This window comes from Seriola lalandi, unplaced genomic scaffold, assembly GCF_002814215.2.
Source record: "Seriola lalandi dorsalis isolate HSWRI2012SDOR001 ecotype SW California unplaced genomic scaffold, Sedor1 jcf7180002054748, whole genome shotgun sequence".
Taxonomy (NCBI): Eukaryota; Metazoa; Chordata; class Actinopteri; order Carangiformes; family Carangidae; genus Seriola; species Seriola lalandi.
In genome coordinates this window covers 3930774-3945050 of record NW_019525301.1, presented here as the reverse complement: position 1 = coordinate 3945050, position 14277 = coordinate 3930774, and the positions used below count along the sequence as shown (strand labels likewise).

The window sequence follows — 14277 nt, the reverse complement described above, 5'->3', positions numbered from 1 at the left end:
CTTGTGCAAAACCTTTCTGAAAACAACACAAATCCTCAATTTGAGCTTCATTGGTCCAGACAAATTCAATCGGACCAGAAATGAAGTTAAATTGTAATTTTTTCCAGGATGGAAAAACACTTCAGGTTCATAAACACTGGAAACTGGTTGAATGTGAATGAAAAATGTTTCAACTCTGCATCTATTAATACTTTGTTCAAACACCGCATCGGTTCTTTTTTTTCCTTTTTCTGAGGTTTATTTTCGACAGCTGCGTTTCCTTTACTTGTCATTTGTATGCAGAAGCACTTTGAATCAAGTTTCTTGTTGGAAACATTGAAAACTGGATGCATGTGAAGGCAAATGGTTTTATTTGAGTTGGTGTAAAAACATGTTCATTTGAAGTGTGTAGCTCAGAAACATTAATAACTGGATGTTGAATAAAAACATGGTTTCACCTTAATTTTTCTTCATGTCTCGTCTAAATGCTGCGTTTGATCCTTTTCACCTTCACTCAATCAAAAGTTTATTTTGATGACTAGATTCTTCAGTTCTCAGATCTTATAAACACGTTTCCAGCTTAAAAACATCCAAAATTGGATGAACATGAAGAACATGGCTTAATTTGAATTTTCATTAAAACTGTGGACTTCCTTCTCTGAGAAAAGATTATTTTGACAATGTTAGGGTCAGGCTGTCATTTTTTCCTAAAACCTTGTGAGCAAGTTTCTCCATTAGAAACATTAACAACTGGAAGAATATGAAGGGAAACTACTTCACGACTAGAAAATTGTAGAAACAACTTTTTTTGGGGAGACCAGGATAAAGGTTTTCTGTTGGACTCCTACTGCTTACACTTCTCATACAGCAGAGACACACTGTACTATAGAGCACGTCAGATGGCATCTTATTAAGCACAAAGGCCCAGAAAAAAAAAAAGGTACTCCGAGGCTGGAATACAAAGTGGCCCCAGGTTTTTCTCCTTGTGGTAATTCAAGAATTAATTTAGGAAACACACTATGTTAGCACAATAATATAATTATGTTTCAACTACATTTTTATAGTGCCATGGGATTTACCTAATAACGCAGGGCCCCAACTCCAGAGTGAGCTGTATTTTCTGGGGCCCCTAGGCAGCTTCCTGCTACGCCCTCTCTGTTATACAGCCTTATTTAAAGGTGTTTTACTGCCAAAACCTGTCTTCATAATAAATCCTAACTTAATGGTAACACTGAGTTTCTCATTTGTGTCACATTTCATTTTTTTTCAACTAATAAATGAATGACATACATGTTAATGAAATTGACCATGTACATTCCAAGTTATCAGTCGTTGTAATTAACAAACAAACACCAACACGGAACTTTGTAAAAGGCGATACCAACTAGATTTGTCTAAGTGAGCCTGTAGAAACCTCAAGTTCAGATACATACTACAGAATCCATTTTCACACAGAGCCAGGACTGTGGCTTTGTTCCTGTCTTTAAGTGTGACATTATGAAGGGATCACCTCAGCCAGTGTGAACAGGAGGGACACCTACAGCAACCCATGACTCAGTGTGTATTTAGGTTTAGAAAGAATGTGTAAAGAGACTTTGAAAAACTTTGAAGTTATCCTTTTAAACATAGCATTGTTTTAAAAAATGATCATATGCACTCTGTAACCTTGATGCTGTGTGGAAAGTGTGTGTGAGAGAAGAGTGGTCTGTATGAACATGACATATAAATCAGTCAGATGTACCTGATAAATAAAACACGTGTTTATTTACACAAATATTTTCAAATACTAGTCGTCTACATAAGAACATAAAAATATATACAGTGATGTAGGGACTCGAACTGCTCTGTTCACAGGTCAACGTATACATTTTCTGATTTATTTGCATTATAAGGTTTTGTAATGGGAAAATAAAAGTATGCGTATGTACTGCAGGGTCTAAAACTTAAACTTTCAAACTCTGACACTAAAACACTGCGCAACACGCTACCCTTCAAGTGCTATTCAACAATTCAACTTCAATACTTCCCTCAACATGGTGGTGAAGGCCAATTAACTGTATTACTCATCACTAAGCTCACCCGTGTCACAACACTAATAGCACTTCAGTCACCTGCAGATGATTATTGTATCATGCCGTGATCTTATTCACTAGAACCCACACTTTCAACCTGTGTCAAGGCGTCTCCATAAGTAACTTCCACAAAATAAAACTAGGTCTGAGTCTCTTCTTCCAACCATCTGGGTAAACTTTGGTTATGTCTTGGAGTAATTCAAGAAAAGCCACTCGAAGCAGTTCAAGGATCTGGAAAGCAGCACGTTTGAGAAACTTTCTTTGAGAACCTGAATGAACTTTACCTGGTTTCTTAAGAGATCAGAGTACAACACTAGAGTTGATCAAACCACCTGATGGTAATGAACCTTATCCAGCAGTCCACAACATTGCAATACAAAACAGTTTAATAATGGATGACATGACGGGGAGTCGTATTATCAAAAGAAGACTGGTGATCTGGTGTGGTAAGAAAGGCAAGACAGGACTACTCAGGCAGAGAAAGTGTTCAAGTGTCATTGCGTTCACATACAGCTGGAGCACAGGACAGCACCAAACACTTCCAAAATGCTGCAACATGGAGGGTGTAAAGACTGGTCTCGGGAGGTAAACTGAGTGTTTTCATCAGATGTTGTTTATGACAAAGCTGCAGTAGTGAACTACACAGGATGTGCTCCTCTTGAACATCTTTTTTCTTTTGCCTACTGTTGATGTACTTATTGACCAGTGCCTTCACTGTCCAAACTAAAACACAGGGTGGGGTTGGGCGGGTCATGAGACCCAAATCCGCCATGGACAACACTCGTTCTCAGACTCACCACACAAACACACACCCATGTAATCACTACAGCTTGTGAGAAAATGGAGGGATTATCTGTATATTTCAGTTACACAGAACATTCATTTCAGATGTCAGGTTAACACGTTCATTCAAGGAAGGAAAGGAATGCTGAAACTTTTTTTTTTCTTTGACGACAGTGTCCTCCAGCCAGGGTTACACTGAGTTAGACAGGGTGTGGTGAGGGCTGGCAGAATGGCACCTGTCTAGTTCTTCACCCGAGCTGGGTGGTGGTGGTGGTGGTGGTGGAGATGGGAGAGATGAGGATTTAGATGGGGTGTCACTGTGGGGCACCGGCAGCAGCGGGCACCGGGGTGCTCAGGGCATTGGTGGCAGCAGACAGGACCGGCGTGCCAATGAGAGGGCCCAGGGCAGTGGAGGCTGGCAAGGCAGAGATACCTGAAAAACGAGAGCCAGAGAGACCATTAGAAAACTAGAACAACAGACTGTATGCTCATTTCTGAGCAGGAACCACTATTTAATAAATGTGTCACTTATCTCTTCCACCCAGTCCCCATACAAAGCACTTTTTTACAGCAAAGATATCCAATACTAATGTTCTGTTCATTGAGATAAAGGAAATGCAGCACTCACACTTGAATAGTCTTGATATTTAATATGGGGCAAACAACTAGCATTTTTCAGCTGTAAGCTATCAGCATAAGAAACATTGCTCAGACAATATATATATATATGTATTAGGGATCTACTGAAATGTTTTTTCAGGGCCTTTACCGATTATTGGTAATCAAGGAGACTGATAAACAATATTTGGAACCAATATGCCAACACAAAACTGCTGTCATATAAGGACACTCAACATCTATATTATTTCAGTGAAAGTGGGCTTGATAACAGAAACACCTTTGTATGGTATAATACAGCTACACACACACACTACATCCTCCATAATGATCATACAGATAAATCTACAACTGACTAAAACAATTTTATTATAAACTGAACATTATAACCTTCATGAAGGAGCATTCACTGCAGGACTGTTGTATTAAACTACACCAGTTTTAGCTGGATGTTCCTAATAAACTGACAGTATATTAGTAATTATCAGTTTATATGCACAGACTGCAAAGTGCTTGACTGTAATTAATCAGCTGCTTTCGGTGCAGTTATCACCTGTGAACTGATTCACCTGGCAACCTAATGATGCTCTTTAATAGTTAAATGCTAAATGGACTTCCACTTACATAGCGATTTTCTAGTCTTGTTGACCACTCAAAGCGCTATACAATACTTACACATTCACCAATACACTCACACATTCATACATCACACTCATACACTGATGGAACAGCCATCAGGGGCAAAGAGGGGTTCAGTATCTTGCCCAAGGACACTTCGACATGTGGCCTGGAGGAGCCGGGGATTGAACCACCGACCTTCTAAACAGTGGACGACCCGCTCTACCTCCTGAGCCACAGCCGCCCCATTTACATTTAATTTAATAGTTTTATCATATATTATTATTATCATCACCAAATAAGATGTTCCCCCTTCCCCTTTTAAAATGTAACATGCTTACTCAGAGACCTCTCTCTGTCCAACAGGTGAACGTTTTCATCAGTGTGGTGTTGTTGTAACCTCAGTGTGGAGGATTGCGATGTTTATTACAGCTTCAGTGATGTCTGCTGTCTTATCTTCAACACACAGCTCTGCTCGTTAACCCTATCTGCTCATTAACTGCAGCTACTCTAGTCTGTGTCCATCTGTGCACAGCAGCCTTCAGTGATAGGCTATTATATGTGACATGTAACCAATCAGATCGTGCTATGGGCGAGACATTGCTCCAGACCACAGAGTGCTGACTACAGACCAGAGACAGGCAGCTGCAGAGCCAAAGTAGCAATGTGTGTATATATATATATATATATATATACATACATACATACATACACACATATACACACACACACACACACAGATGGGATGCATCTGTGAGTGAACCAACCATAGGGGGAGTGGCTACATGACATCAGCAACGGATGAGCAAATGGCAAAATTAGGCGTTAAAGAGCAAACACTTGTTTAACACACAAAGGCTAAAGGCAGAAAATAAGAGTCTCTATGACTTTGTTTACCAAATTAGCTAGGAAATAAGTAGAACGATAAGAACAAAACATTTTCTATAAAGAAAAGGTGGTTCTTCATACCATACATCATTCAATGCATCTCAAAGATCTGAATTTACAAATAGCTTGGACAATCCTTGAATGTCTACTTTTGTTATTTGTGGATGTGTTGCTGATGGCATGTAGCCTCCCCCTATGGTGGTTCATTCACAGGCGTATCTCATCAATCATGTTGTAACTTCAGCTGTTAATATATGTATGGTCCATTTTACCACTGTTTCTTACACTGATAGCTTTACAGCTGACACACGTCAGTTGTTTACCCATATTAAATATCAAGACTTGCAGACGTGCAAGGGCTGGCAACTCCTTCACTTTGGTGACTCAGCTACCACTGTGCACCCGATAGTTTCCTTCTCAGGATTTAGCGCTGTGCTTGCTGCCACTATTTTTCTAATGTTCACTGAGTTTGTTAATGCAGTGATATCTGTGTAATAACAATATTTAACAGAGTACTTGCCAATATGAGTAAGTGTTATAGCTGATGATGGTCACAATGGAGGTAGAATTACTAGGTTTATCAATTCTAACCTCAACTTTGCTAGCAATAAAGCTTTCACCTCCATTGTGAATGAAACAACACTACTGCCTTTTTGCCCACAACTAAATGTGCTATCTAGCAGGTCACATGAACATGTGTGTTAGGGTGCACTGCAATGGTAGAGACTAGGGGTGGGCGATATGACGATATTAGATCGTGAAGGATTACAACGTGAAGACGATCTTTCAAACTGCAGAGATCGTGGGATCGTTTAGGGCACATTCTATAAACTGCAGTTCTATGCTGATGCACCGACGCACCAGACGTATTAACGTCGTCAACCTGACCGACCAATCATAGCGAATTACAGGCAGTGACGCGCTTTCCTACCCGCCTCCTTGTTTGTGTGTGTAGCCGTAGCACATGGAGAGCGATGGCTGAAAGCCAAACGGAGTTGGTCGCTAAAAAAAATTCCACCTCCATTATATGGAATTGGTTTGGATTTTCCGCAACTGATCAAGCGCAAGCAAATGTAATTTGCAAAGTTTGCACAGAAACCGTTCGCACGTCGGGTGGTAACACGACTTTACTTTCTGTTACTACTTTTGCAAGAGTGCACTTGTTGAATGTTGTTGTTGTTTACCTTAAACCTTACGTTGTTTGCACATGCAGGCAACACTGCGACTATTTGAAATAAAATCTGTTAAGAAAGGTTCTTTGGTCTAAATTGTCTGTTTTTCTTTTTACAATTTAAGATCGTGATAAAATCGAAATCGTGATTTTATTTTTAAAAAATCGTGATATGATATTTTTGCCATATCGCCCACCCCTAGTAGAGACAAAATGAAGCACTCTTCAAGTTACATGTTTCACAAACCAGAATATATCTATGCTCATCACTTTTTTTATTTCTTGTTGGAAATTTTAGTTTTTTTTCATCAACCAAACTCCAGGCCCAGTGTACAACAATTATCTAAACCTCTTATATTCAAAGGAAGATGATAATAGATAACTGATGAGGACGGGTATCATTAAGATTTTAATCCTTTAATCCTACTTTTATGATACTGCTTATTGATCCAGTACTTTAACAGTTCTCTTATTGGTAATTTGTTATTTTATAAGTTTAGTTTTCTCCATTGTCACAAAGAGCCGGGTCTCTGTGTTTGTGCTGCGCAGTGCTCCAGCATGAGACACAGAGCTGCAAACAAAGCTCTACTCCAACACCTCAGCGAAACGGTAGAGGAAAATTCTACCAGGAATTTTAGTCAAAACTACAAGAATAAAATCAAAGCTTTAATACTGAGTTTGCTGCAACACAAATACATGATGGATTACGAGTGATCCCGCCTAATCTTTTATCTAGAAGATATTGTTGCAGAATAATAAGTTTGTCATGTTCGTGTGTTCTCACCAGTGATCATGCTGGCTGTGCTAACAGCTGTATTCCCACTGGGCAAGTTGGCTGATCCGGCCACACGAGACTGATCTTTCACAATGGGGACTGTGGGGACAACAAATATAAATAAATCACTTATTCTGTCTTTGCCATCACTGATTTTGATTACATTTTTATAATCATAACCACAGGGTGTTTTATGAGGGCTCACAGAAGTAAGGGTGATCCATGGCCTCATGGGCGGTCAGCCGGGCTTGGTGGTCATAGCGCAGCAGCTTGTCCAAGAAATCCAGAGCCTCAGGGCTGACCAAGTGCTGGTTCTCACTGTGGACGAACCTCTCCCACCGCTTACGTGAATGCCTGTATGGAAAAAGCAAAATAAAAAACTCTGAATTCTCAAATCAATTTAGAAAGAAGGAAGCAGAGTCTTTTAGAAAGACAACTGTGACAATCAAACCAACAAAGTAAGAAAACTGGAAGGAACATGAAATTTCAAGTATCAAAGCAAGGGGTCTGAATATTTATGTCAAAGGCATATTTCACTTTTTCCTTTTTCATAAATCTGCAAAGAATTCTAAATTCTGTTTTCACTTTGTCATTATGGGGTTGAGAGTAAACCGATGATTTTAGCAGCAGGCTGCCGCATAAAAAAAGACGTGAAGGGGTGTGAACACTTTCTGAATGCATCGTAGCTCTTCCTTTCCTATGTAAATGCTAAGAATAGTAACAAAACAAAAGCCTGCACAGTCATGATGACACCATCATCATCATGTTACTGCGGTAACAGCTCTCACCTTCCCAGAATGTCATTGAAGCGAGGTTCCAGCTCAATGTTGTACTTGTCAATGTAGTCGTACAGGTCTTCAGTTCCCAGAACCTTGGCTATTCTCACCAACTAGAGGGAAACAAACAGCTAGTCACCTTAAATAAAATACTGGCTGGGTCACCACTGATGAGATCTGAGGCTAGAAATATGCCAATGCTGTTTTAAAAAAAAAATAACCACAATAACAATGGGGGAATAATACCAATTTTGGGTCAACTTTCCATTTTAGTCATAGTTTGACGGAGCTGCTTATTTATTTATTTATTTTATTTATTTATTAATTTATGTATTTACTTTTTTTTTTTTATTATTTTTATGTATGTTATTCCTTTTTAAATCAATTTGCAAAAAATTCTACAATTATGTTTTGACTTTGTCATCATGGACACTAAGTGCCTGAAGACTTTCTGAATGCAGCTAATATCAGCTACTGAAGGACTGTAGATGTTCAACAGGAGAATTCTGCCACAACATCCAACCCTGCTTTGTGTTTACCTGGTCATAGTTGTCATGGCCATGGAAGAAGGGCTCCTTCCTGAAGATCATGCTCGCCAGCATACAGCCAAGGCTCCACATATCCAGACTGTAGTCATACATCTGAAACACACAGGACACGTCTTAAAAGAGCGCTGATCAAATGAAAACAGGAAAATGAAATTCTATCCAGCCCGATATTTTTTTGGTTTGTAGAAGAGATGACAAATAATGCAAATCACTGTGGTTAATCTGTAGCGTAATACAATGGTCAGCGCAAGTGCGCTTATGCTGAGGAATATAGAAGTTGGGAAAACGTAGTGCCAAAGAAAGGGCTGTTTGACAGCAAAATAAAGCTGTGAAAATATTCAAAATATAGCTTACACTTGACCAGGTGACTCAAACATGTTTGTTCTGCTGTCGCCCTCTACACAAGTGTAATGCTCAGCTTCTGTGGCAGTACTCCTGCCTTCTTCTCCAAACTGGGAACTGACTATGACTGACTAAGTGTGATTCGGGTTCTCTGCTCTGCTCTCTACTGTGTATGTGGTGGATGATCCAGTAATTTCACTCCCTAGTTTCTTCAAGTGATGATAAAAAAGACAAATTTAAAGGGATACAATAGCAGGTTTTGTCGATTGCTGTTTGGAAACACCATTCAACCACTGACCCCTCCTCCCAGGCTGAACAAGCAAGAGATCAGTGTTTGCAAGAATACAGCAGCAAATCATCACACTCACTTCAGATATTGAGATCCATGTGCAACATTTTGTTTGTTTTCAAGCACAACTCAAAAAGCCGAAGTGCCACTTTCATGCCCAATTGCAATATCAAATTGAAATACTCAGTCTGAACATGGGTGCAAGGTTTTGTGAGTTTTTACACTCCATAAAGGCCTCAGAGATTGTTTTTTTCATGAGTTTTCAAGCAGCCAGAGCCCCTAAAAAATGCATTTTCCCAGCAGAATAATAATAATAATAATAATAATAATCTCTACAAAAGCATTAGGTTTCTTGCACCTTCAGTGACAGAGACCTTTCTAGCTCTAGCATCCTTTGTACTCTGGCCCTTATAAATGCAAGGACAAGAGCTTTGAGATGCACCATCTGCAACTCCCCTCTGAAACACTTAGATGTGCCCAGCACTGTTTCAGATTGTGTGTAACTGATAAATCAGGAACAAAGCATAAGGACTTACAAAAGGCTCTCAGTTAACACCAATGACATAATTAAAATCCACCTGAAGCATACTAGCACACAGGCATACCTGATAGTCCACTAAGAGCTCAGGTCCTTTAAAGTAGCGAGAGGCGACTCTGACATTATACTCCTGTCCTGGATGGTAAAACTCTGCCAGACCCCAGTCAATAAGGCGTAACTACAGACAAAGAAATGAAGCAGTTAGAGAGCTCATGTATTATTGTTCAACAAAGCAAAGTAAATGAAAACTTACTGAATTAATGAGTCCAAGCACAAAAAGGCAGCAAAGAACAGGCAAACAAAAAGCTACACAACAACAATAAAGATTAAACTTGGTTAATAGTTCAATTTAATATTTCAGATATTTTTTTGTTTTGGCCAAAGGGGCACAAACAGCGATTGTGTTCATCACTCACCTTGCGGTGTTCATGATCAATCATCACGTTATGTGGCTTCACATCTCTATGCATTATTCCCATGCTGTGGCAGTAGTCCAGGGCCTATAAAAAAGAGCAGCAGGGCCTTGTCATCCATCGGTCAAAAGGTTTTCTACCCAGAAATTTTAAAACAGCAACAAAATACTGGACAACACACAAGGTGTTGATGGAAAAACCAGAGGCGAGGTTTGAAACTATATGAGAACCAAAGCATGAACAAAAACCAAACAAAACAAAGACAACAAACAAGCTTCTTTCAAAATGCATTTAACTCTCATCTGAGGACCTAATGCTTCACCAGCCTCAGGGTGTTTAGAGGGAACACATTATGAACCAAGAGACGGCTGGAGGACTCACTTTGAGGATCTCGTACATGTAGAACCGGATGTCATAGTCTGTCAGGGTCTGGTACAGTTGCTGGAAACCAAAACAAGTAATTAGTCTTTCTATTGTACTGGTAATAGACAGCACACATTGATGGAACAGTCAGACATCAGACAGCACCTGGTAGGATTGTGCCAGTGACTGAGGATAGAACCAGAAGATGGTTGACTTTCTGGCACCGAAGACATAACACTGGACTTTTATTTTCCTCCATCACATACACACACGTGTACAGAAAAACCACTAGTATGCCAAGAAAGGAGGTATCCATTATCTCACACAACAAAGGTTTATAAATTAAGAAAAGTTTAGTTCCTACCTTGAAGTCTGTGTTGTTGACATGTTCAAAGACCAAAGCGGGTGTGCGGGACTGCAAAATATAATAGGTGTTTATTTGATATGTTGCCGTCTCAACCAACAATATCTACTAACACGTGCAGTTAAATTCATCTGTTTGGCTGAAACAGTAACACTGTAATAAGTTATGGCACTAATGCAAATGCTGTATGAACCAACTAGGCAGCCACACTGTGAGCAACACTATGGCTAAATTTCATTATGTCTGTTTGTTTCCTGTAGACATGAGTGAGCAGGGAATCTCAGCCAGCATATGAACAGTCATTAGGACAGATATTGGCTGTCACTAGGCATTCAAATTTCAGCAATTACAATTTCTCTTGTTTTGATTTTTAACTCACCAGCTTCACCACTGATGAAAGGAAATACAGCCATTCAGGACGGGCTATTTCTACAGTTTGATTTTAAATTCTAGTTAATTGACATCTCCAAAACAAGACTTTTAACATTGAATCCAATGTTGGGTTAATATAATTCTTTTCTTTTCTTTTAATGCAGTGTACTTAGCACTTGCTGGCTAATTATTTTGACACTAAAACTGCTGACCATTTTTTCACAAACGATCATTTGTTGCTTACAGTGTGAACTAACTGCTATGTATTACTTTATATGCTATCAATCTGCATCTAAAATCACAAGTTGCCAGGGCCCAAGTCAACAGTCCAAGTAATGGATTAAAACTGCAAATCAAAAGGTATTCAATTTACAATGATGTAAAAGGAAGCTGAAAATCTTATGTAGTTTTTACTTGTGTTTTTTCAATAAAACACCATTTGTCTGTAATGCATCTTCTGTCAACTGGTTCATCAACAAATTGCATCATCAAACACTATAGATTATCTCAGGTGGCGACAGGTGAGTCTCATTTTCATTTTTTCACACAAATACAAAGAAGAGAATGACTGTTGTTGTTTCTTTGTCAATGACTGAGTTACATAGTTGGGTGAGTGGTGAAGTTATACCATTGGTGACTGAGTGTTGGACTTTTCCATTGGCCGTTTCTCTTTCCAAATGACTTGGCATGAATACATTTCTGTTATGTCATCAGGGGGTGTTTACAACAGATTCACAACAGTTTACATTATCTCCTCAAATAGCTGGTTGGACCTTTATTTACTTCAACTGCAGAAGGTTCTGATTGGGTGGCCTGAGCCATCCAGGTACAAAGACCGCTCTACTAGGCGTAAGAGTACAGTTAGAACAAACCTGTTGGAAGAGGAAGGGGAGCAACATTCAAGATTCTGATGCTAGCTCCTATCCCGATTCCAAAACCCCAGCTACTAAACAGTAGACTTAAGCTGCCTAATTTTGCAGTGTCACCACATATAACCAGTCAGGTTATTATTGATCTGATGTTGATCTTGCACAAATATAGTGTAGAGTTTTAATAAAGAAAACTATTTTTGAATCAAATTTTGTCTGAAAAAAAGGGGTCAAAATCTAGCATGTGGCTGGACCACATATGGTCAATGTTCAAAATTTAGGACATAGTTGAAAACTGTTGTATACCCGCGGTTGACAACTAATATCATCTTTTTGCCATTTTTATACTCCTTTGGATGCTTGTCTGACCGCCATTATTCGTCACCCATGATGCTGTCTTCTGTTTACAAATTGTGTCACAACCAATCACACTTTTTGCTTGGTTCATATAGAGTATTCATTGAGCAGCTCTGTTATTTATTCATTAGGTGCTATATGTGTTTTGATGTGAAAGTTCAGTTGCTGTGCATGCTGCAGCTAGCAGGCTAGTTGTTTAACATGAAAACGGGCTGGTTAGCAGCCACTGAACTTTTGAAATGAAAATTTCTTAATATAGCACCTTTTAATGACGCGAACTGTATGATTCATCTGAAAAGTAGATCACATGCCAAAGTAAAATTGTCCATGATATAAGTTCATGAGATCGCCCACCTCTAGACCACACCATTAGGTTAAAAGGGGGAGCAGGGCCACTCATTACACACATGTATTATTTTTTGATGTTTCTACATTAATGTTTTTATACAAAACATAATGTAAAATAATGGTATTCTGGAGATTATGTTTAGTATATTTACACTATACCAATCAAATATAAAAACATTGCTAAATTTGGCTGAATTATAAAGGCCAGAATTGCTCCTAAATGAAGAACTGTTTGCAGAACTGAGCTAAACTATCTGACTCACTAAAAAGACCTAGAATTCCCATCACTACAGTGTTTCTTATGCAATAATGAAGTTAGAAGTTCAATTATCTTGTGTGATGAACGGTCGTTCCAGATGGTCAGGCCCACTTAAACATCTGCTGGTGCATCTTCTCTATGGAAGGTAGCTAAGGTATACCTAAAAAGTCATTAGGTGCTTTTTTTTGGCAAAAAAGTCTCTTGCAACAAGCAATCTAGCAACAAACGGGCTAAGTTGATAACTCTTCAGGTTCTACACGCCCCTCTCATAGAAACTGTTCGTGCCACACAGCATTCAGTTGACCAGTGGTGTAACTCAATCACTCAGTCTCAGTTTGGTCTTATTGCCGAGCCCTTCATTCAACTTCTCATTCAATTTTTAAAGATGATATTATCATTAGTAATGCACTCTATTTTAAATGTAGTTTTTGTATCACTTTCCTACACATTGATCCACTAGGACTGCCATCCTGCAATCTGCTCTTTTTTTAAATTCAAAACAGAATTGAATCTATATGGATTATAAATGTTTATGATGGCACTGGCATATCATAATATAATAACAACGCACTGTTGTTCCATTTTTAGAGAAAGCCCTGGCACAAGTTAGGAGTACAAGACTATAAATGCTTAGATACATCTAACTTAAAGCCACAGCTCACTTAGTACTTACAGACACATACTTCTCCAACCCAAGTGAAATCGATAAGCTTGCACAGGTGGTGGGCTCACCACGCTATTGGTACAGTAATCATATTTCAGAACCCCAACAGTTTGTTTTTTCATAAAATGTTAAAACATGTTATCAGGAAAACACACAAAAATATAGATATTATTCAAATATAGAATTTGCTATAACCATGACCAAAGATTAGAGTGTTCATGAAAAAAAAAAATTATACTTTACTTACTACAGGGTCTTTCACAATATCTATGAGGGAGATGATGTTAGGACCTCCGCGTAAATTCTCCAAAATCTTAATCTCACGCTTGATTTTCTTTTTCTTCACAGGCTAAAGGGAAAAGGAATAGACAGTTAGATGGAGTTGAGGATAGAGCCTTATCATTCAATCAGAGTCACTGACTCAATCTACACCTCTGTCTCTGGATAGATTTACCTTCAGTATCTTCACCACAACTTTCTCATTATTGGTGATGTTGATTGCCTCAAAAACTTCACTGTACTTGCCACGCCCTAGCTTCCGCACTAACTGAAAGTCATCCTGGTTTCTGCGGAGGAAAAATCACAACCATACATCAGCCGGGTTAAAGCATTCCCAAACAGCATGTTGCAAGAATTATGTGAGGGTTAGCAAGGTATTTACCCCCATTCAACTACATGGGACTCGTAGTCCCAGTACTCCCTGGGCCGGTGGGTGTTGACCTCAGTGTACACACGGGCCCGGCTCGGCACTGGTCCTGACATGTCCGACAGCTTGGCGGATGGGATGGAGAGATCTTATTGCAGCAGAGGACGGTTGGAGTTCAGGGAGGATGGGTGGAAGATAGGAAGACAAGGGAAGGTAGGGAACAAG

At 39.2% G+C, this 14277-nt stretch overlaps 1 protein-coding gene and 1 non-coding gene across 3 annotated transcripts; both read right to left on the bottom strand.

Annotated features, from left to right (window-relative positions):
- Positions 1-1717: 1717 nt before the first annotated feature.
- Positions 1718-14277, bottom strand: LOC111668630 (casein kinase II subunit alpha). 2 transcript variants are annotated; one of them, XM_023424725.2, is made up of 13 exons: positions 14068-14277; positions 13861-13972; positions 13654-13755; positions 13416-13478; positions 10538-10588; positions 10192-10251; positions 9814-9897; positions 9465-9575; positions 8220-8321; positions 7693-7793; positions 7110-7258; positions 6914-7003; positions 1718-3267 (listed from the first exon to the last, which is right to left on the bottom strand). In XM_023424725.2, exons 1-13 carry the CDS (start codon positions 14166-14168, stop codon positions 3149-3151), a joined length of 1245 nt encoding a protein of 414 aa, XP_023280493.1. In that variant the 5' UTR covers positions 14169-14277; the 3' UTR covers positions 1718-3148. The 2 variants fall into 2 exon arrangements, with proteins under 2 accessions (XP_023280493.1, XP_023280494.1); XM_023424726.2 differs by lacking the exon at positions 13416-13478.
- LOC111668700 (small nucleolar RNA SNORA57) lies at positions 10346-10482 on the bottom strand. The gene has a single exon (XR_002761747.1). It is a non-coding gene; the product is annotated as a small nucleolar RNA SNORA57 (small nucleolar RNA).

Coding starts and splice junctions, on each gene's coding strand:
- LOC111668630 (XM_023424725.2), bottom strand. CDS start 14,168: ATGTCAGGACCAGTGCCGAGCCGGGCCCGTGTGTACACTGAGGTCAAC. Junction 13,479..13,653: donor ATATTGTGAAAGACCCTGTA/GTAAGTAAAGTA, acceptor CTGTACCAATAG/CGTGGTGAGCCCACCACCTG. Junction 10,252..10,537: donor TCAACAACACAGACTTCAAG/GTAGGAACTAAA, acceptor TTTGGTTTCCAG/CAACTGTACCAGACCCTGAC.